Below are 22991 nucleotides of genomic sequence, written 5' to 3'. Positions count from 1 at the left end.
GTCAAGGTCAGTCTGTGGTTTTAAATCTCACCATGCTTCTTTTGTGAAACTACCCAGTCTGATGTGTTTGGTGTATGTATGCTTAGGATTGTAACATCTTGTTGGTGGATTCTTCCTTTAAAGAATATGAAATGTCTTTATCTCTTCTGACTAGTTATAATTTGAAGTATATGTGTCAAATATTAGAATAGTTATACCTACTTATTTCTTATTTCCATTTACTTGGAATACCCTTTTTCCATCCTTTTTCTCTAAGGTGGTATCTATCTTTGGTAATGAGGTATGTTTCTTGCAATAGCAAAACGTGGATCCTTTTTTCTAACCCAGTTTTTTCTAGTCTGTGTCTTCTTATTGTGGAATTGAGACTGCTGATATTCAAATTACTACCGAAAATGTATATTAATTCCTGCCATTTTTGTTGAGAGAGAGAGAGAGAGAGAGAGAGAGAGAGCTCTTTTAATTATCTGTCCTGACATCATTCCATTATATTATACCTCCATCCAGCCCTCTCCCTCCCCTACAGCTATCCCTTGTTATGTACTGTACAAGAGGGCATTGTAGCAGACCCAACACTGCCCCCTTCTGTTAATTCTCTTTCTCCAGCCCCTTTTCCCTTTGTTTTTTTCTCATGCCCATTCCCTTTACTGTTATATCTCCCGAAGCCTAGAAGCTGATTTGGTTTAAGATATCTGAGTATAATCCTTTATTACCTCTTTCTGGTTTACATATCAAATTTTAGGCCATCCAGAGCTTCATAGTGAGACACTGAGTAACCAACATGAAGAAAGACGCAAATCAACAGAATCATAAGGGAACAAGGAAATATTACAACAGATACGAACAATTCAAAATTTATAATAGAATACTTTAAAAACTTGTATTTCATTAACTTCATTTCATTAAGATTAAGACTCATTAAGATTTCATTAAGAATATCTACAACTAATTAATTTATTCCAGGATTCCTAGACTACATCTATGAAGTCAACATGACTCTAATACCAAACGCAAACCCACTAACGACATAAATGAACAAACACCAAAAATTACTATCTCTGATAGTACAGATAGTTTAATATATATAAGTCATTAAATGTAATACATTGTATAAACTGACTTAAAGTCAAAGCCACACAATCATCTAAATAGATGCAGAAAAAGCCTTTGACAAAATCCAACACCTCTTCATGATAGAAGGCAGAAAGCAGGACTGGAAGAAATATATTTCAACCTAGCAAAGACTACATGTAACAAACTTGGTGAATAATATCCTTAATGGGGAAAACTTGAAACAACTCTATTAAAATCAGGTATGAGCCAGGGCTGCCCACCATTACTTCTTTCCAATATGGTGACCAAAGCCCTAGCAATTGCAATAAGACAAGAGAAAGAAAATTAAAGGAGTACAAATAGAAAAAGGAGACAAACTCCTGTTTTCACATGGTATACCATACATGAGATCCTATCAGAAAACCTCTAAAGCTTATCAATGAGTTCTGCAAGGCGGCTGAATACAAAGCCAACTTACAAAAATAGCTAGTTTTTCTACATACCAAAACCAAACATACTGAGAAAGAGATTGTGCACTTCACTCCCACTTATAACACTCTCAGAAAAAAAAAAATCTATGTGAAGACATCCACTTAGACCAGCACAATTGGTTGAGGATGCTTTCTTTTTTCCATCTATGATTTTGCCATCTTTGTCAAAAACCAAGTGTCCATAGGTGCATGGGTTTATTTCAGTGTCTTCGATTCAGTTCCATTGATCAACCTGTCTATTCCTACACCAATGCTATGAAGGTTTTATGACGATTGCTCTGTAGTACAGCTTGAAGTCAGGGCTGGTGATAACTCTGGAAGTTCTTTTATGGTTCAGGATTGTTTTTGTTATCCTGGGTTTTTATTTTTTCCATCTGAAGTTGAGAACTGCTCTGTCAAGGTCTGTAAGGAAATGTGTTACGGTAAATATCCAACCCCAGTAAGTCTGTACAAAGAACACACAACTCAGTTATAGTATTGATAAGCTGCACACCTAGATTGGTCAGATATACTACTACACCACGCCATTCCCCAGCTTTGAGATCCCTTGTTATTTGCAGCTCTCTCCTGGCCACGTGGTTCTGCTCCATCTTCTTTCCACCTCTTCTTCCTCTAGCTTCCTCTTTCTCCTCCATCTCCTCATCTCCTCTTCCTCCTTCTCCTTCTCTAAAACCTCCAGCCCTCCTTTTCCCTTCCACTACCCAATCACAGGCTCTAGCCTTTATTTGACCAGTTAGAATGGGGGAGGAGGTTGACATGAAATTGCCTGAGTAATGATCTACTCTGTAGGGGCAGCTCTTGAGGAAGCAGAATTGGCATCAAAATACAAACAGCACCAGGGCAATCCACAACATTTCCCCATTTTTGTCCAATTAAAAGGCTTTTTTTGGGGGGTTGGAGATTTAGCTCAGTGGTAGAGCACTTGCCTAGCAAGCGCAAGGCCCTGGGTTCGGTCCCAACCTCCGAAAAAAAGGAAAAAAAAGGCTTTTTTTCTCTAAGACATAAATTGAGCACAGCTATTACCATTATGTAATTTATAAAGTATAAGATACACTTAACACCTAGTCCATCAGTTTTGTCAATTTAGATAAAGTACCCTACCATATATCCTAAGTTAAAAGGCTTACACTTTTACACTGAATTATGTCTTGGTTTTAGCTTGTGTTCATCTGAAAACTATCCTCTCAAATCTATATCATCTTTCTCAGTGTTAAACAGCTTGAGTTGGCTATGAGACTACAACCAGTCTTCAACACTGTCAGAAATCAAAGAATGACTTAAATACCTAAAAATATAGGGAGCACAAAACATCACTTCTAAAACTTAACCAGTTTGTAGAGACAGCTGACTACCTGAACAGCTCGATCTTCAAAACGTTGGAGCATCAATCTTCAGTCTTCTGGTGAGGATCATCTGGCAGACCTTTGTAAAGCAGGATTATGAAGGACTGCTTACTCTGTCCTGACAAAGCTATCAGTTGACTATTCTGCACAATGCGTCATTTTCCGAGACAGTATTTTTGTCTGTAGATGAATTGAGGAATTCTTGCCTAGTGGTTGTCTCGCCAAACTGGAGCAACTTCACTGATGCTCAGTTCCTTCTTTGAACCAAGAAGGGGGTGTTAGGAGCAGACATGTCACTAGTCAAATGATCTTTAATAAAGAAATGCCCATAAATGTTGTATTCTGTGGCCTTCTGAAGCCTTTGAAGACTATCTATCTACTAAAAGCATTTCTGAACTGTAAGCATTGACTACTCTCAGCCATGTCTAAATGAAGCATCTTGAAAACGCCCTTTTATAATTAGCTCAGAACCATGACTTTGCTATCTGGCCCTTATATTGCTTAATCATGTAAAAATAGTTTATAATAGCAGTTATAGAAGGACTGAGTCTAAACTTTGTATTCTTTTTTTTTTTGGATTTTTTTTATTTACATTTCAGATGTTATTCCCTTTCCCGATTTCCTGGACATAAGACCCCATCCCATCCCTCTTCCCCTTCTTCTATAAGGATGTTCCCCACCTCCTTCCCTCCACTAGACATTCCCCTACACTGGGAGTTCAGCCTTGGCAGGAACAAGAGCTTCTCTTTCCATTGGTGCCCAACAAGGCCTTCCTTTGCTACATATAAAGTTGGAGCCATGGGTCAGTCCATGTATAGTCTTTGGGTAGTGGTTTAGTCCCTAGAAGCTCTGGTTGGTTGAATGCATTGTTGTTCTTATGGGGTTGCAAGCCCCTTCAGCTCTTTCGATCCTTTCTCTAATTCCTCTAATGGGGACCCTGTTCTCAGTTCAGTGGTTTGCTGCTATCATTCACATCTGTATTTGACATGCTCTGGCTGAGTCTCTCAGGAGACATCTATATCCAGTTACTGTAGCATGCCCTTCTTAGCTTCATCAATCTTATCTAGTCTTGGTGACTCTCTATATATGGGGCATATGTGGGGCAGGCTCTGAATGGCCTTTCCTTCAGTCTCTGCTCCAAACTCTGCCTCCATATCCCCTCCTATGAATATTTTTGTTCTCCCTTTTAAGAAGAAGTGAAGCATTCACACTTTGGTCATCCTTCTTGATATTCATGTGGTCTGTGTGTTGTATCTTGGGTAATGTAAGCTTTTGGGCTGATATCCACTTATCAATGAGTGCATACCATGCTTTTTTTTTTTCTGTGATTGGGTTACCTCACTCAGGATGATATTTTCTAGTTCAATCCATTTGCCTATGAATTTCGTGATGTCATTGTTTTTGATAGCTGAATAGTACTCCACTGTATAGACATACAAAATTTTCTGTTCATTCCTCTGTTGAAGGGCATCTGGATTCTTTCTAGCTTTTGGCTATTATAAAAAAGGCTGCTATGAACATAGTGGAGCATGTGTCTTTGTTGTATGTTGGAGCATATTTTAGGTATATAATCAGGAGATATATAGCTGGGTCCTCAGGTAGTTCAATGTCCAATTTTCAGAGGACCCTTCAGACTGATTTCCAGAGTGGTTGTACCAGTTTGCAGTCCCACCAACAATGGAGGAGTGTTCCTCTTTTTCCACATCCTTGCCAGCATCTGCTGTCACCTGAGTTTTTTATCTTAGCCATTCTGACTGATGTGAGGTGGAATCTCAGGATTGTTTTGATTTGCATTTTGCTGATGACAACAAATGTTGAACATTTCTTTAGGTGCTTCTCAGACATTCATTAGTCCTCAGAATTTTTTGTTTAACTCTGTACCCCATTTTTTACTACAGTTATTTGGCTCTCTGGAGTCTACCTTCTTGAGTTCTTTGTATAATTTGGATATTAGCCCTCTATCAGATGTAGGATTGGTAAAGATCTTTCCCCAATCTGTTGGTTGCCGTTTTGTCCTAATGACAGTGTTGTTTGCCTTACAGAAGCTTTGCAGTTTTATGAGGTCACACTCGTCCATTCTTGATCTTACAGCATAAGCCATTGGTGTTTTGTTCAGGAAAGTTTACCCAGTGCCCATGTGTTTGAGACTCCCAACTTTTTTTTCTATTAGTTTGAGTGTATCTGGTTTGATGTAGAGGTCCTTGATCCACTTGGACTTAAGCTTTGTACAGGGTGATAAGCATGGATCGATCTGCATTCTTCTACATGCTGACCTCCAGTTGAACCAGCACCATTTGCTGAAAATGCTATCTTTCTTCCATTAGATGGTTTTAGCTCCTTTGTCAAAGATCAAGTGACTATAGGTGTGTGGGTTCATTTATGGGTCTTCAATTTTATTCCACTGATCTACCTGTCTGTTTCTGTTCCAGTAGCATTCAGTTTTTATGACTATTGCTTTTTATGACTAATATTGCTTGAGGTCAGGGATGGTGATTACCTCAGAAATTCTTTTACTGTTGAGTATAGTTTTCACTATCCTGGGTTTTTGTTATTCCAAATGGATTTGAAAATTGCTCCTTCTAACTCTGAAGAATTGAGTTGGAATTTTGATGGGGATTGCACTGAATCTTTAGATTGCTTTTGGCAAAATGGTCATTTTTATTATATTAATCCTGTCAATCCATGAGCATGGGTAGTCTTTCCATCTTCTGAGATTTTCTTCAATTTCTTTCTTCAGAGACTTGAAGTTCTTGTCATACAGGTCTTTCACTTGCTTGGTTAAAGTCACACCGAAGTATTTTATATTATTTGGGACTATTGTGAAGGGTGTCATTTCCCTAATTTCTTTCTCAGCCTGTTAATCCTTTGAGTAGAGGAAGGATACAGATTTGTTTGAGTAAATTTTATACCCAGTCACTTTGCTGAAGTTGTTTATCAGGTTTAGTAGTTCTCTGGTGGAACATTTGGGGTCACTGAAGTATACTATCACATCATTTGCAAATAGTGATATTTTGACTTCTTCCTTTCCAATTTGTATACTGTTGACCTCCTTTTGTTGTCTGATTGATTGCTCTGGCTAGTACTTTGAGTAGTAGGGAGAGAGTGGGCAGCCTTGTCTAGTCCCTGATTTTACTGGGATTGCTTCAAGTTTCTCTCAATTTAGGTTGATGTTGGCTACTGGTTTGCTGTATATTGCTTATATTAGGTTTAGGTTTGGGCCTTGAACTCCTGATCTTTCCAGGACTTTTAACATGAAGGGGTGTTGAATTTTGTCAAATGCTTTCTCAGCATCTAATGAAATGATCATGTGTTTTTTATCTTTGAGTTTGTCTATGTAGTGGATTACATTGATGGATTTCCGTATATTGAACCATCCCTGCATACCTGGGATGAAGCCAACTTGATAATGATGGATGATCATTTTGTTGTGTTCCTGGATTCAGTTTGTGAGAATTTTATTGCATATTTTTGCATCAATATTCATAAGGGAAATCGGTCTGAAGTTCTCTTTCTTTGTTGGGTTTTTGTGTGGTTAAGGTATAAGTGTAATTGTGGCTTTATAGAAGGAATTTGGTAGTGCTCCATCTGTTTCTATTTTGTGGAATAGTTTGGACAGTATTGGTGTGAGGTCTTCTATGAAGGTCTGGTAGAATTCTGCACTAAACCCATCTGGTCCTGGGCTCTTTTGGTTGGGAGACTTTTAATAACTACTTCTATTACATTAGGAGTTATGGGGTTGTTTATATGGTTTATCTGTTCCTGATTTAACTTTGGTACCTGGTATTTTTCTATAAAATAGCCCATTTCCTCCAGATTTTTCAAGTTTGTTGAATATAGGCTTTTGTAGTGGGATCTGACGATTTTTTGATTTTCCTCAGATTCTGTTGTTATGTCTCCCTTTTTACTTCTGAGTTTGTTAATTTGGTTACACTCTTTGTGCCGCCAGTTAGTCTGGCTAAGGGTTTATCTACCTTGTTGATTTTCTCAAAGAACCAGCTCCTGGCTTTGTTGATTCTTTCTATGGTCATTTTTGTTTCTACTTGGTTGATTTCAGCCCTGAGTCTGATTATTTCCTGCCTTCTACTCTCTTGGGTACATTTGCTTTCAGTTTGTTTATATAATGGATCACGTTGATGGTTTTCTGTATATTAAATCATCCCTGCATGCCTGGGATGAAGCCTACTTGATCATGGTGGATGATTGTTTTGATGTGCTCTTGGATTCGGTTTGCCAGAATTTTATTGAGTATTTTTGCATCGATATTCATAAGGGAAATTGGTCTGAAGTTCTCTTTCTTTGTTGTGTCTTTGTGTGGTTTAGGTATAAGAGTAATTGTGGCTTCATAGAAGGAATTCGGTAGTGCTCCATCTGTTTCAATTTTGTGGAATAGTTTGGATAATATTGGTATGAGGTCTTATATGAAGGTCTGATAGAATTCTGCACTAAAAACCCATCTGGACCTGGGGCTCTTTTTGGTTGGGAGACCTTTAATGACTGCTTCTATTTCCTTAGAGTTATGGGGTTGTTTAACTGGTTTATCTGTTCCTGATTTAACTTCGGGTACCTGGTATCTGTCTAGGAAATTGTCCATTTTCTGTAGATTTTCAAGTTTTGTTGAATATAGGCTTTATAGTAAGATCTGATGATTTTTTGAATTTCCTCTGAATCTGTAGTTATGTCTCCCTTTTCATTTCTGATTTTGTTAATTGTGTCCTCTCGTTAGTCTGGCTAGGGGTTTATCTATCTTGTTGATTTTCTCAAAGAACCAACTTTTGGTTCTGTTGATTCTTTCTATGGTCCTTTTTGTTTCTACTTGGTTGATTTCAGCTCTGAGTGTGATTATTTCCTGCCTTCTACTCCTCCCGGGTGTATTTGCTTCTTTTTGTTCTAGAGCTTTTAGGTGTGCTGTCAAGCTGGTGACATATGCTCTTTCCTGTTTCTTTCTGCAGGCACTCAGAGCTATGAGTTTTCCTCTTAGCACAGCTTTCATTGTGTCCTATAAGTTTGGGTATGTTGTACCTTCATTTTCATTAAATTCTAAAAGTCTTTAATTTCTTTCTTTATTTCTTCCTTGACCAGGTTATCATTGAGTAGAGCATTGTTCAATTTCCACGATATGTGGGCATTCTTCCCCTTTATTGTTATTGAAGACCAGTTTTAGGGGTCCGTGGGTGGTCCGATAGCACGATGGGATTATTTCTTATCTTTCTGTACCTGTTGAGGCCCATTTTTTGACCAATTATATGGTCAATTTTGGAGAAAGTACCATGAGGAGCTGAGAAGAAGGTATATCCTTTTGCTTTAGGATAGAATGTTCTATAAATATCTGTTAAGTCCATTTGGCTCATGACTTCTCTTAGTCTGTCTACGTCTCTGTTTAATTTCTGTTCCCATGATCTGTCCATTGATGAGAGTGGGGTGTTGAAATCTCCTACTATTATTGTGTGTGGTGCAATGTGTGTTTTGAGTTTTGAGCTTTAGTAAGGTTTCTTTTATGTATGTAGGTGCCCTTATATTTGGGGCATAGATATTTAGGATTGAGAGTTCATCTTGGTGGATTTTTCCTTTGATGAATATGAAGTGTTCTTCCTTATCTTTTTTGATGAATTTTAGTTGAAAATTGATTTTATTTGATATTAGAATGGCTACTCCAGCTTGCTTCTTCAGACCATTTGCTTGGAAAGTTGTTTTCCAGCCTTTCACTCTGAGGTAGTGTCTGTCTTTGTCTCTGAGGTGTGTTTCCTGTAGGCAGCAGAATGCAGGGTCCTCATTGAGTATCCAGTTTGTTAATCTATGTCTTTTTATTGGGGGAGTTGAGGCCATTGATGTTGAGAGATATTAAGGAATAGTGATTATTGCTTCCTGTTGTATTCATATTTGGATATGAGTTTATGTTTGTGTGCTTTTCTTCTCTTTGTTTTGTTGCCAAGACGCTTAGTTTCTTGCTTCTTCTAGGGTATAGCTTGCCTCCTTATGTTGGGCTTTACCATTTATTATCCTTTGTAGTGCTGGATTTGTAGAAAGATATTGTGTAAATTTGGTTTTGTCATGGAATATCTTCGTTTCTCCATCTATATTAATTTAGAGTTTTGCAGGATACAGTAACCTGGGCTGGCATTTGTGTTCTCTTAGGGTCTGTATGACATCTGTCCAGGATCTTCTGGCTTTCATAGTCTCTGGCGAAAAGTCTGGTGTGATTCTGATAGGTCTGCCTTTATATGTTACTTGACCTTTTCCCCTTACTGCTTTTAATATTCTTTCTTTATTTTGTGCGTTTGGTGTTTTGACTATTAGGTGACGGGAGGTGTTTCTTTTCTGGTCCAATCTATTTTGAGTTCTGTAGGCTTCTTTTTATGCCTATGGGTATCTTTTTTTAGGTTAGGAAGTTTTTCTATGATTTTGTTGAAGATATTTACTGTCCTTTGAGCTGGGAGTCTTCACTCTCTTTTATACCTATTATCCTTAGGTTTGATCTTCTCATTGTGTCCTGGATTTCCTGTATGTTTTGGACCAGTAGCTTTTTCCGCTTTACATTATCTTTGACAGTTGAGTTGATGATTTCTATGGAATCTTCTGCTCCTGAGATTCTCTCTTCCATCTCTTGTATTCTGTTGGTGAAGCTTGTATCTACAGCTCCTTGTCTCTTCTTTTGGTTTTCTATATCCAGGGTTGTTTCCATGTGTTCTTTCTTGATTGCTTCTATTTCCATTTTTAAGTCCTTCAACTGTTTGATTGTGTTTTCCTGGAATTCTTTCAGGGATTTTTGTGACTCCTCTCTATGGGCTTCTACTTGTTTGTTTATGTTTTCCTGGAATTCTTTCAGGCATTTTTGCGATTCCTCTCTGTAGGCTTCTACTTGTTTATTAATGTTTTCCTGTGTTTCTCTAAGGGAGTTCTTCATGTCCTTCTTGAAGTCCTCCAGCATCATGATCAAATATGATTTTGAAACTAGATCTTGCTTTTCTGGTGTGTTTGGATATTCCGTGTTTGCTTTGGTGGGAGAATTGGGCTCCGATGATGCCATGTAGTCTTGGTTTCTGTTGCTTGGGTTCCTGTGCTTGCCTCTCACCATCAGATTATCTCTAGTGTTACTTTGTTCTGCTATTTCTGATAGTGGCTAGACTGTCCTATAAGCCTGTGTGTCAGGAGTGCTGTAGACCTGTTTTCCTGTTTTCTTTCAGCCAGTTGTGGGGACAGAGTGTTCTGCTTTTGGGCGTGTAGTTTTTCCTATCTACAGGTCTTCAGCTGTTCCTGTGGGCCTGTGTCTTGAGTTCACCAGGCAGGTCACTCACAGCAGAAAAGTTGGTCTTACCTGTGGTTCCGAGCCTCAAGTTTGCTCATGGTGTGTTGCTTATGAGCCCTCGCGGTGGCAGCAATCAGGAAGATCTGCGCTGCCCTTTCCAGGAGCTTCCGTGCACCAGGGTTCCAGATGGTGTTTGGTGTTTTAAAAATATGGAACGCTTCACGAATTTGTGTGTCATCCTTGCGCAGGGGCCATGTTAATCTTCTCTGTATCGTTCCAATTTTTTAGTATACGTGCTGCCAAAGCGAGCACTCCTGTTATTTCTTAAGGAAGTTATTTATGTCCTCCTTAAAGTCCTCCATCATCATTATAAAATATGATTTTATATCTAAATCTTGCTTTTCTGGTGTGTTTGGATATTCAGTATTTGCTTGATGGGAGAGGTGGACTCTGATGATGATAAGTAGTCTTGGTTTCTGTTGCTTAGATTCCTGCACTTGTCTCTCGCCATCAGGTTGTCTCTGGTGTTAGCTTGTCTTGCTGTCTCTGGCGGTGGCTTGACTCTACTGTAGGCCTGCTTGTCAGCACTCCTGTATAACTATTTGGATTTGGGAACAGAGAGCTCTGCTCTTAGGTGTGTAAGTGCTCCTGGCCATTGGCTTTCAGCTCTCAGTGCAGGCAGCAACCTGAAAGGTCTTGCTCCTGACTACTACTAGGTCCCTTGCCCAGGGGGCACAGATGGCACTAGGCTATTTCCTCTCTGGTCAAGATTGTGGGGAGGGACAGGAGGGATGATCAGAGGGTCATGAGAATCAATGGAGACTGCAACTGATGGGGGTAGGGAGGTGGGGGGCATCTTGTGGACATGCTAGAGACCTGGGATAGTGACATGTTCAAGAATCAATGGGGGAGACCTTAGCTGTGACTCATAGCATTTGATATATGGAACCTGAAGAGGCTACCTCCTGTAGTCAGGTAAGAACCTCAGTGGAGCAATAGGGACACCAACCCAGCCACAAAACCTTTGACCAAAAATTTATTCTGCCTACAAGAAATGCAGTGATTGGGAATGGAACAGAGACTGAGGGAATGGCCAAGCAATAACTGGCCCAAGAAGAGTCCTATCCCATAGGCGAGGACCAATCCCTGACACTATTAACGATACCCTGCCAAGCTTGCAAACAGGAGTCTAGCATGGTTGTCCTCTAGAGGCTCCACCCCGTAGCTGACTCAGATGGATGCAGACACCCACAGTGAAACAGTGGATAGAGCTTGGGGACTCTTGTGGAAGAGTCGAGGGAAGGACTGTGGGCTCCAAAGGGGATGAAACTCCTTAGGAAGACCTACAGAGTCAACTAACCCAAGCTCTCAGAGATTGAACCACCAACCAAAGAGCATACATGGGTTGTACCTAGGTCCCCTCACATATATGGAGCAGATGTGCAGCTCGGTCTTCAACTGATGTTGGGGCTATCCCAAAAGCTGTTGCTTGTCTACAGGATATGTTCTTCTGGTTGGGCTGTCTTGTCTGGCCTCAGTGGGAGGGGATGCACCTAGCCCTTCAGAGACTTAATGTCCCAAGGTGGGGGGGTAAACAAGGGGAGGAGGAGAAGGGGAGGGGGCATAGGGGAAGGATTATGGGAGGGGGGTGACCAGGAGTAGGGGCAGCAATTGTGATATAAAGTGAATAAATAAAAGTTAAAAGAAACCTACGACTAAATCTAACCGAGGAGGTAGAAGACCCCTAAAAGGAAAACTTTAAATCTGAAGGAAGGGATAGAAGATACTAGAAAATAGAAAAACTATCCATGCTCATGAACGGGTAGGCTACTGTGAAGATGACAATTCTACCAAAAGCCACGTACAGGCTCAGTGCCATCCCAGTCTCTCAAAGTCTACCCCTACAGTGACACACGTTCTCCAACAAGGCACACCTAATAGTGCCACTCCCTAGTCCGAGCTTATCCAAGTCCCCACAGAGGACGGTTAGAAAACAAGGCACTCAAAGGATAGTAAGGGACAGTTGAGAGCATGGGTATGTGTCCATTGCTTTTACAGTAGTTATCTATGAGATGTTCATGGAGTTTGAAGTCACTGTTTCACTAGTGGATGATTGTGAGGGGCACCTGACAGGTACGGTTGACAGAGTAGAGGTGCAGTTCTACAAAGGAAGGTAGGATATGTTACATTTGGTTTAAGATTCTCAGGCCATTTCTTTTTCTTTCTTTTTTTTTTTTTTTTTTCCGGAGCTGGGGACCGAACCCAGGGCCTTGCGCTTGCTAGGCAAGCGCTCTACTACTGAGCTAAATCCCCAACCCCTCTCAGGCTATTTCTAGAGAAAGGAATGAAGCTCCTGCACACACAGAGCCACTACACACATTGAGGTTTTAAGCTTAGGCCATTGCCGATTTTACATACAATATCTATGCAGGGAAGACATATTCACTGTGTCAGTAGCCTTTTCAGCAAATGTTGTTAATTGTGCAAGAACCCATGCTCAGCTGTCAAGAGATAAAATCAGACCCTGAGATGACAGAATCCTTCTCATCTCATGTCTCATAGGTTCCCTGCCTTCCTGTCCTGTCTTATTCCTACAGAACCTACCTCTCACTTGTTTTAATAAACAGGAGTTGCTGGCTTGGTTTTGAGCATAAGTTTGAATACCATAGGCTGATTATGACCTCTTAGATTCTTTTAACACTACAGGAGTCCCTCGAGTCACCCTTCACGTTTATGGTCACCTTCCTGGTCCTTTCTGTTTGGAATGTCCTATCTTAAAAGTCAAGATGGCTGGAAAGTCACATCTTTAAGTACGGCAACTATTTTGTCAAAAGAAGGACATTTCACCTCCTTTTGCTTGGTGGATCTTTCTTGAACAAGCCTGTGCTTATCTCTTCTCTGTTTCCTTGCATGTGCACACATTTCTTAAGTCAGATAGACCTGTTATCAGATGCAAGCCAGGGATATGTACATCTTTTTAAAAGTTAGGCAAGAGTCTTGTCAGCTATCAGTCAGGAAATCTTGTCCATAAGGTCCTGGGAAACAAAGCTCTGCGACTCTAGGATGTAAGTATCAGGGAAATCTTCATTTCTGGTCATGTGTGTCAGCCCAGGTGCCTTGCTTTAAACAGTGATAATTTGCTTGAGAGAGAGAGAGGGAGAGGAGAGAGAGAGAGAGAGAGAGAGAGAGAGAGAGAGAGAGAGAGAGAGAGAGAGAAGAGGAAGGGAGGGGAAGAAGGGACAGACACACGGGGAGGGGGAGGGGAGGGGGAAGGGGAAGGTGGAAGGGAGGGGGAGGGGGGTTTCATTTATTCCCTTTGGATACATTTTCTTAACTAATTCTGTGAGCTGCTAACAAAGGAACTCGAAGCAGTGTTACCAAGTTTTCTCACATAGGGCTTTACATTGGACTACGTCTATATTACACAAAAGGTTACAATTTCCCACCCAAGTATGCAATCTCATTAGTAGTTTGCCTAGGATTGCCTTTCCCAGAGTGGTTTGAGGCTCATAAAAGACCCCCCTTCCCCTTACATTTGTGGATATTTTGAGTTTTTATTTAAAATGTCAACAGTATCAATCTAATTATGTCTCATACCATTATTACCCTCTCTCCATGACCTCCTTCCCACGTGCTCTTACAATGTAACCGAACTTCGTACCTTTCCTTACTCATCGCACCTCAGGATCTGCCTTGGGAACAGTAGGAGGTACCGGAAACCTCTGGTGGGCTCAAAGAACCACCACTCCCAGCATCCTCCACGTTCCCAGAGCCCGCGGTTTCCTTTTCCGGTCTGGCAGCCGAGGAAACTGTAAAAGCTATGCTGGGGAGGCGGCCCGGAGCTTGATTCACCTTCACCTGCGCCGGGCACCCGCTGACCCCGGGTTTCCGCCCGGAGAGCAGTCAGATATGAACGGACGGGTGGATTATTTAGTCTCCGAGGAAGAGATCAACCTGACCAGAGGACCCTCGGGTAGGCGCGGGACGTGGAGGGAGTAATTGCTGCACTCCTTGCTTTGGCGGAGCCGGGTTTATCTGGCTGGAGAGCAGGCAGGCCCCGACCGAGCCGGTTCTGAGAACTCTGTCGGACAGGAGCAAAGAGTTCATTGGCATCCTTTGTTATCTAGATAACTGACCCAAGGGCTCTGCTCCACAATCCAGTCGAATTACCGCAGACATTTATGGCCAGGAAGGGTGTTTTTCTGTTGGTGGCAATAGAAAAGACTAGAAAAAAGCCCGCTGTTAGCCAGCGTGTGGGAGCCGCCGTATCCGTTATTCAGTTGCTTGCTCCATCCTTGTTTCTTTGAGGGCCGGTTCAGGTGAAAACCGGAGCAGCGAACGGCCGGGTTTTTCTGAATGCGTAACAATTTCTCTGGTGCTAGGGTCCCTGCCTGCATTTCTGGGGAATTAATTTACAATATCAACTGGAATGCTAAAGCGGGAGGAGACCTTTTACAGAAGTTTTCAGACCTGACGCCACCCCAGAATTACTTGGGCCTTTTCGTATTTATTTATTTACTTATTTATTTTTTTGCAAAATAGTAAAACGAATATGCTGTTTTCTAGTCCCATCAGTAGGGAGTTGGATTCAGTATGGATTGATTCTTTAAACAAACACTTCGTGTGATTCTAACAGGAAAATTCCCGCTTACTTTTGCTGTGGGGTCTTCCTCACGGATGCTCGTGGCTGGACTGGCCTCTTGACAGTACTACATCGTGTCACTGCTTTCCTTGGGCTTTGCAGTTTTCTTTATGGCCGTAACGCTTCAGGTTTATGGTTCACCACTTGTGGCCAAGTTTTTTTTTTTTTTCTTTTTTTTTTTTTTTTTTTTTTTATCTAACATCTTACCAGTTTTTGTTTTGTTTTTTTTTTGTCTTGTTTTAATGTATTGGCAGAATATCTTAACTCATGGATTTCTTTTCTGTAATATGGAGACGGTTATGAAATGAAGTATTTCACATACAGTGTTAGGATGAAGCCGGTTGCTCTCTGGAGAATGTTTAGGACAATATCTTGATGTATGTTGAGCAGTGTGTATTTGTTACTATTGTCATTAGTGAATGAATGGCTAGACTGAAGTTCTGTTAAATATTGTATTCCGAGAGTTGAATAAATCATCGGTTACCGTGAATTTCTATTTTCATGGCCACGACTTGGAATAGTCTGTTAACTTTTCTTATCCCTAAGTTTGCAATAGCTTAGTCACTGCTGACTATTCTGTATAAAGCACAGCTCAACTGGGAGTTGATCGTATTTATGGGAATAGCTCACTGCTAACCTTTGTGGTTTATAGAGAAGCTTTGTTCTGGGTATTATTTTTGGAGGAGGGGTAGTTGGTAGGAACCACTTGACAGAAGCTAGAGTTATCTGGGAAGAAGAACCCAGTCGAGAAAATGCCTCCATCAGACATACACACCTGACAGGCATTTCTTAAATTGGTGATGGACATGGGAGAGTCCAGATCACTGTGGGCAGCACTACTAGGTCACTGTGGGAAGTGCTATCAGGTCACTGTGGGCAACGCTACCAGGTCACTGTGGACAGTGCTACCATGGGGCAGGTACGAAAGCAGGCTGAACAAGTCACCAGTAGCAAGCTCGGAAGTAATGCTGTTTCAGTTCTGCCTCCTGTCCTGACTTCTCTTTACAGTGGACTGTTACCCAAAACTTTTAAGATTAAATAGCTCCTTTCATCCTTTCATGCTTGTGTCCGTGATGTTTTTTTCACAGCAACAGAAACATAAGATGAGCTCAGAAACTTTTGCTCAAGGCTTTTTCAATAGGCCCAAGTGTTTTGAATCCAATTTTCTTATTTTATACAATTCTTCCCTCAATATTGATGGACCTTTGAGGTTAACATAGTAGGAACGGGTTTTTATTACATTTGTTTGTCTACATGTTTATTCTGTTTGTTTGTTTGTTTGTTGGGGGAAGGGCCTGCAGAGGTCAGAGGACAACTTTCAGGAGTCAGTTTTCTCCTTCTATCATGTGGGTCCCAGGGATTAAACTCAGGTTGCTAGACTTGATGGCAAATACTTCTACCCGCCGAGCTATCTCACCCAGCAATCTCAGATCTGTAAATAAAAGTCTGTTGTTTTTTTTTTTTTTTTTATGTGTTCTTTAATCCTTTGGTAATTTTTTCCCCTTAGGATCAGTCGAGACACATGTTTCTGATTCCCTTTGCAAATAGGAAAAGGCATCTAGTTCTTTAACCTAAATAACTGAGCACGATAGTACTTTTTATGATGTTTAAGGTTTTCCTCCTGCCACTTAGCAAGAGCCCAATGTACTTTGATATAGAGTCTCTTAGCTGTGGTATCACACAGTATTACCAGGTCTTCTGACAAGAGCAGACTTCTGACATTATTCTTGCTTTGAGCATGAAATCTGTCATAATATCTTTGTTTGAACTTTTGGGCATTTGAATAGGCATTGTCTAATTTCTAAGTATTGATCTTACACATCTGAAGTTTCTAGTCTTAGTATTTTCCTTCAAACATTAGAGCTAGGAAAAGCTTCAAGAGACTAAGAGGAATAATTATATCTAGTTAACATATTTTTACACAAGAGGGTTTATTTTTGAATTGTATAGTTATTTGTTGAAAAATAAAGTTCCATTGAGTGGTTTCTGGAAGTTTTATAAGTGTCCCCAAGTATTAGTTATTGTTATTAGTCAGAATTTTCTGGAGGAATAAAGTCAATAGAATGGCTATATATATTAAAAGGGAATTTGTTAGATTGGCTTACATGATAAGGTCTGAGTAGTCTAGCAAGGGCTGTTTGTACAGTGAAGACGCTGATAACCTGGTAGCCACTCAGTCCCTGAGGCTGGATGCTTCAGCAGACCCATTCTGGTGCTGAAGATCTGGAGAGTTCCTGGAGAGCCACTGGCCTTCTGTCCATATTGGAATCCCAGCGGCGAAGGGTTCTGATAGCAGGGCCGAAATGTAGCAAGAGCAGGAGCAGCAGCAATGCGGTAGATAGACTCAAGCACTCATCGGGGAAGTGCGAAGGAAATAAGGCTTTAAAAAGCAAGCTTTTCCCTTGGACTGCCTACCTGGTTGACCCTGGAAGGTACTGCCTACCACTTAGGGCGAGGCATATCCACTCAGATAACCTCATCAGGAAAGTCCTTTCTACTTTGTTCATGGCTAATCTCTTAGTTCTTTCCAGACCCAGTCAAATTGAAAACTCAGATTAACCATTACAGTGATGTGAATCATTGAACTTGCTAGGAAAAAGTGACTACAAATTTAGGATCGAATCTGGTAAAAAAAAAAAAAACCAAAAAACAATAATCATTGGAAGTTTGTTGGCTCAGTAAACAAGGAAAGGCTCCAAGTTCCTGCTTATCACTCCGGAGAGCTGGTTCCTGGTCTGTGGCACCATTGGTCTCAGGGTCTTCATGGTGACGTCATGAAGATAAACAGGGAAGAAGTCAGTAATTATCACTAAAAACTTCTAGGTAATTTTGATAGTGTCATAGCAGGAGAAATATAAGAAGCCTCTGATTCTTTGTGTACAATTCTGTTTGCAGGCAGCACTGTCTGCTTTAACTGGGTGAGTGTGTGTATGATTACTATTTGTGCCAGCAGAGTATCAGACAAGAATCTTGGATATTTACAGTTTTGTTGGGCAAATGAACCCACTGAAAAACAAACAGACAAACCCACCATCTTAGGAAAATCACCACAATGACCTGAGTGTCGGAGGGGTGAAAAGGAAGCGGCGTGTAGCTTGGTTGACCTTTGTCCTGTGCTTGCTTCCTTGCCGGAGTAAGGAAAATCTTGGTGGCCTTTGATTTCAGACGACTATTCTGCTTTTGTTCTTGGACTCCTTCCTCATATTATTGTAAATGATTTGTGTCATTAAAAAACAAAGATTAATTTCTTAATTAATCTCTACAGATAAGAAATTATCCGTATGAGTGTTTTGCCTGCATTTCTATGTGTAACATGTGTGCCTGATATTTACAGAAGCCAGAAAACTGCTAAAGACCTCGGAGCTGGAATTCTAGGTGGTTGTGAGCCATATAGGTGGGTACTGGGAAATGAACCCCATCTGTGCAAGGACAGCAAATGCCCTTAACTGCTGAGCTATCTTTCTAGTTCCTAGGTTTTGACAGGTTTTGATTGGTAATCTAAATGTTTGTTAAAGGCTCATAATCTCAAAAGCTTTCAAAGGTCGAACAGTTCATCTTTTATCCTTTAGAACAAGCTCTGTTTGATTGTACCTGGAGGCTCTCACTTTTTCTCCTGTCAGCTTTAGAGATCTTAGAGTTGTAAAGACTCACTGTTCTGAGCACCATGACGAGACCAATTTAACCTTTATTCTCTGTACCGGAGATTAAACACAAAGGCTGTTCTACTGCAACTGAGTGACCTTAGGGTTCCAGTATCCACATGTAAGGGCTTAATGCGCTTCAGCAAGTTATTCCCAATCTGCCAGCGTAAGAGCGGGAAGAAGAAATACCCCATATCTTTACTGTCTTTAGAGACCCTTTAAAGGAAGGGACAGTTAGCACAATATTTTCACAAAGAGTAATTAAGGAAGTATCTTTCTGGAAGTGTACTAATTAATATATATTTATACTCATATTTTATACTTTTTCCTGGCTAAATGAGTGTCTGTTTATAGTCACATAGCCTTATTTAGTTCTTATGGAGCCCCTAAGTAGCAGGTGTTTAATCCACACTATTAGATCGAGGAGTTGTTGAGGGAGATTAAAGAGTTGCCCAAGATCTAAGGCCAGTACGATTCAGAAGATTCTACTCTGGGTCTGTTGATTCTCCTGTATTACATGTTACCTCCCACCACAGTACCTAAGAGTTTGATCGTTAATCTTTTCCTTAGCTTCCCTTTTTGTTTTTGGTGTTAGGGCACCCCTTATTTTCTAGAGGGATCTAATGCATGGAAACCATGGGAAAAATTGTGGAAAGTTTTTAGGTGGGCACATCAAGGTGAGAACCTTCGACAGCATACTCTGTCTGAGCATTTATGATTTTTCAGTCATGTGCTTCTCATTTAAACCACTAACTGCAACTGTTGCTAACAGTTTTCTGACGTATTCTTTCCTGCACCTACTTAAGGACCGCAGACTATAGTGCTCTGTCTTTGCTCTGTTTTCTCTGGCTACGGGATTTTACAGTGGAATTTACAGTGCAATAGAGACATGGTATTCACATGCGAAGGGTTAAATCTTGTTACATAGGTTCATGTGGTTAAGGATGCGAGTGTGTATATGTAGCAGGAAGGAAAAGGAGGAGGGCTTCATGGAAGGCTTGGGAGTCTGACCCAGTATTAGTTATTTTCTCATTACTGTGACAAAGTAACTGATAACAGTTTAGGGAAGGGTTTTTAGTTCGAGGATGATCTCCATCATGGCAGGAACGGCCCAACAATAGGAACTTGAGGGGGCTGGCCACATTACCCTCCACAGTTGGGAGGCAGAGAGGTCCCAGACCTATCCTCCATTCAGGATAAGTCTTCCTTTCTGTTAAGGTTTCCAAGGACACTCTCCTAAATATGGCCAGAAGTTTGCTACCTAGGTGATTTAAAATAAATCGGCAATAAAGAGAAACAACCCAAACTCCATCCTGGAAAAGGTCAAAGAATGGAGGTGAGGGCTGTTCTGATGAGCTTAAAGAGGCTTATAGATAGGGCAGGTTTCAGTGCAGGATGGGGTTAGCCTAAGCTGTAGTAATAAGAAGAAAATTAGAAAAAAATGTGTTTCTCGATCAGTGAATAAACCAGTCTGGGGACAGGAGAAGTTTTGTTTGGGAGACTCAAGAGAGAGCTTGCCAAGGTAAGCAGAGACTGAAGTTTGGAGACTCTTCAGTATGAGTGTGAAATCAGTCTTCCTCTAAGATTCCACTATTCCTTATTATCAATATTGCATAAGGTTGCCTTTCCTTCATTGCCAAAGCCCTCTGTCCAATAAGGACCAGGTAGAATAGTTATTGTGGGCTAGCACACTGTGCCACAAGACAGAAGAACTGGTAAGTTCCAGATTAAGGGACCTGGGCAGTTCACATGATTGAAAATGGTAAGTGTTTAAATCTGCTCCCTGCTAGGTGCCTGACCTAGTAGGCACATGACCATGACACCCTGCTAAGAGGGCCATGACAACTGGTCAGTTGCATAGAAACCCAGAGTTCTCCATGCTAATGAGGTATCTAGATAGGCCCTGAGGCCGTAAGTTTTCCTTCCCAGGCGTTTTTTTTCCTGCAAAAGGTATTTAATCTCTAGTTCACCCTGACTAAGTCGTACACATCCTTTTCGGCTAAGAATAAACAGTTTGGACAAGCAAGGGCTGTCTCTTCATCAGGGAGCCTTCATCATACAAACCTTACCTGAATCTCCGAAGAAGGCCCCTCCCCACTCCCGGCACTCACCCTGAGCTAAGCTGACTCCCCACTTCTCACCCTCATCTCAGACCCGTGGGTCCCATCCCCCCATATACACACATTGCCCTGTTCCCAGCTTTTCATGGTTTCCACGTGTGCCTGGGTGCACAGGAATTTGAGAGCCACAGCTTCTGTCCCAGTCCCTGCTGTTTCTCACCTGGAGAAACATGGACTGGGGCCCCTGTCTTAGGCTGCCTTTCTTGAGAAGCATGTGGGCGTCCCTAGAGCCCTCCAGCCCAGGGGCTAGAAGGGAACTTAGCCTAGAGCCCCTGTGTTTTACCTCCCCAAGTGTCACCTAGGCTGCTTTAGGACACCCCAGTGGCAAAGTGAAACACAGACCCACAGGTTTTCATTTTACAAATGAAGAAACCATGAATTCTATTGTCACATAGCTTTCTGGGGCAGAGTTGGGATTTGGACTTTGTGACATTAAAAATCTAAACTAAACACTGGGGATTTCATCATTATTTGCTGTTTTGCTGGTGTCTTGTCTTCTTACTTCACTCTGCAGAATTCTTTTTTTTAAAGAACATATATTACATGGTTGTGTATTCCTTTAGTCCCAACACTTGGGAGAAGGCAGGAAGATTTCTGTGAGTTCCAATCCAACTTGGTCTTCATAGTGAATTTCAGCCTAGTCAGGGCAGTGTCGTGAGACCTTGCCTGAACAGCTCAACTGTTAGAAAAAGAACACGTATTTAATTTCGTTTCTTCCTAGTGCTTTATTTAGTTCATTATACAAAATGGTCACCAAACCGATAGGCATAGTAGAGTACTGGAATGGGATGCTTTGTCAGCTCTCGAAGTCATGCCACAGTCTTCCGCAGATACAATGTGAGAAAAATCGAAAGGTTGGACTCCAGTTGTTGTCATAAGTCTAGGAAACAGCTATGGTGTTTTCAACACGAGAAATGGATAGCTAGAGAAAAATGAAAAGAGAGAAAAATACATGGTTATGTCTTTTGAGGTCCTGTTAAGGATCAGTTTTAAAAAATAACTTAAGAAAAATGTTAAAGTATATAGGCATCCTTTGGGATAAACCGAAAAGCAAGTCATTTGATGCTAAACTTAAACATTTGACTAAGCCAAAAAGTGGCCAGTGATTATATTTGATTAAATGCAGTAATATCAAAGGGAAGATACTCAAAATGTGCTTAGATGATAGAATCAGGATGTTGCTTTTACGGGATTAAAAAGAAGGGAAACCATGTTCATTATGTAACTACATTATAATGAGGAATTACAGATACCATAACAAAGAGCAAGAAGCACTGAAGGAGACTATGCTTTCTACAACTGTGACAAAAATTTCTGATATAATTTAAATGGAAGGAAGGTTCATTTTGGCTCATGGTTTTAGAGGTTTAGTCTTGGTCTGTTGGCTCTGTTGCTTTGAATCTTATGGTATATAAGTATGTAAGAAAGTTCTTCATTTCATTGAAGCTAAGGAAGGCTATTCCCCTTTAGTGACATAACTTTATCACCACGTTCTACCTCTCTACCACTTCCCATCAGTGGCATTGTCTGGAAACTAAGTAAGTAGTATTTGAGTCCTTAGGGAAAAACATACCTAGAGCATGACGGAGAGTAACCATGGGCATGTGCTGAAAGTGTCCTAGTAAGGAAAGTGAACTAAGAGCTTAGAACCTTCATCTCTGATGAAGGTTCTTATAGATTCAGAATAAGTGCTATACTACATGGGGAAAAACAGGAAAGTCCGAGTTTTTTCTCCCCGCCTTAGAATAACAACTCTTGAGACTCAAAGTATACTTACAGACACCTTGGCCTTCGCTTTGGCTGTTCCCCGACTAGTTCACAAGTCAATCATCCTGTTATTCTATTCTAAGTTCTGCCTTGTGGTTGGTTAACTCTGCTCAGCTCCCCTGCTTCTGTCCTCCCTGTTCCAAGGCCAAATCCACTGCTCCTGGCTGGTCCAGAATTTCCTCTCCCTACCCAATGCCTCACCTTCTATTTCCTGCTTAAGCTTATAGGCCAATCAGAATTTTATTGACAGGTGTTGCATCCATAGAGGACATGAGAGATTTTCTCTACATAGTAAACTATAAAATGCCTGTAGCAGCAAGTGTTTTGGAAATAAATTAGATAATGCCATTCCCCCCTTGTGTCACAAACTGTGGTTTCATGCCTCCTACATATAGGTTTATTATATGTTGAGTAAGAAATGTAGACAAATTGAAAATAAGGCAGTTACACAATTAAAGAAAAAAGGTCATGAATTGAGAGTTAGTGATGGGTGGCATACATGGAAGGGATTAGAGGGAGGAAAGAAAAAGGGGGTGGGATTAAATTTTAATTTAACACATTTAAAAATGAAAAAAAAGGCAGACATAGTGAAAAGGGTTTAGATTGTAATATGAGGCAAAATGAAAGAGATTAAATAATTTCCTTGTGGAAAGTAAGAGAGCCAGGGGAAGCCTGACCTACCAGCCGAAAGGCA

At 40.9% G+C, this 22991-nt stretch overlaps 1 protein-coding gene, 1 long non-coding RNA gene and 1 other non-coding gene across 3 annotated transcripts in view; 1 reads left to right on the top strand and 2 right to left on the bottom strand.

Annotated features, from left to right (window-relative positions):
- Positions 1-1046: 1046 nt before the first annotated feature.
- On the bottom strand, positions 1047-13820 carry LOC116905809. Its single transcript, XR_004388568.1, has 2 exons — positions 13734-13820; positions 1047-1943 (listed from the first exon to the last, which is right to left on the bottom strand). It is a non-coding gene; the product is annotated as an uncharacterized LOC116905809 (long non-coding RNA).
- Positions 10331-10439, bottom strand: LOC116906314. Its single transcript, XR_004388602.1, has one exon. It is a non-coding gene; the product is annotated as a U6 spliceosomal RNA (small nuclear RNA).
- Positions 13821-13926: 106 nt separating the features above from the next.
- Synj2bp (synaptojanin 2 binding protein) overlaps positions 13927-22991 on the top strand; it is a 34237-nt gene continuing 25172 nt past the window's right edge. Inside the window, exon 1 of the mRNA XM_032908062.1 lies at positions 13927-14100. Coding sequence (XP_032763953.1) covers positions 14037-14100 — 64 coding nt within the window. The 5' untranslated portion in view covers positions 13927-14036. The remainder of the gene's footprint in view (positions 14101-22991) is intronic.

This window comes from Rattus rattus, chromosome 7 (assembly GCF_011064425.1).
Source record: "Rattus rattus isolate New Zealand chromosome 7, Rrattus_CSIRO_v1, whole genome shotgun sequence".
Classification (NCBI taxonomy): Eukaryota; Metazoa; Chordata; class Mammalia; order Rodentia; family Muridae; genus Rattus; species Rattus rattus.
Note: the sequence above shows the minus strand (reverse complement) of the source record. Positions and strands in the feature narration are given on the sequence as shown.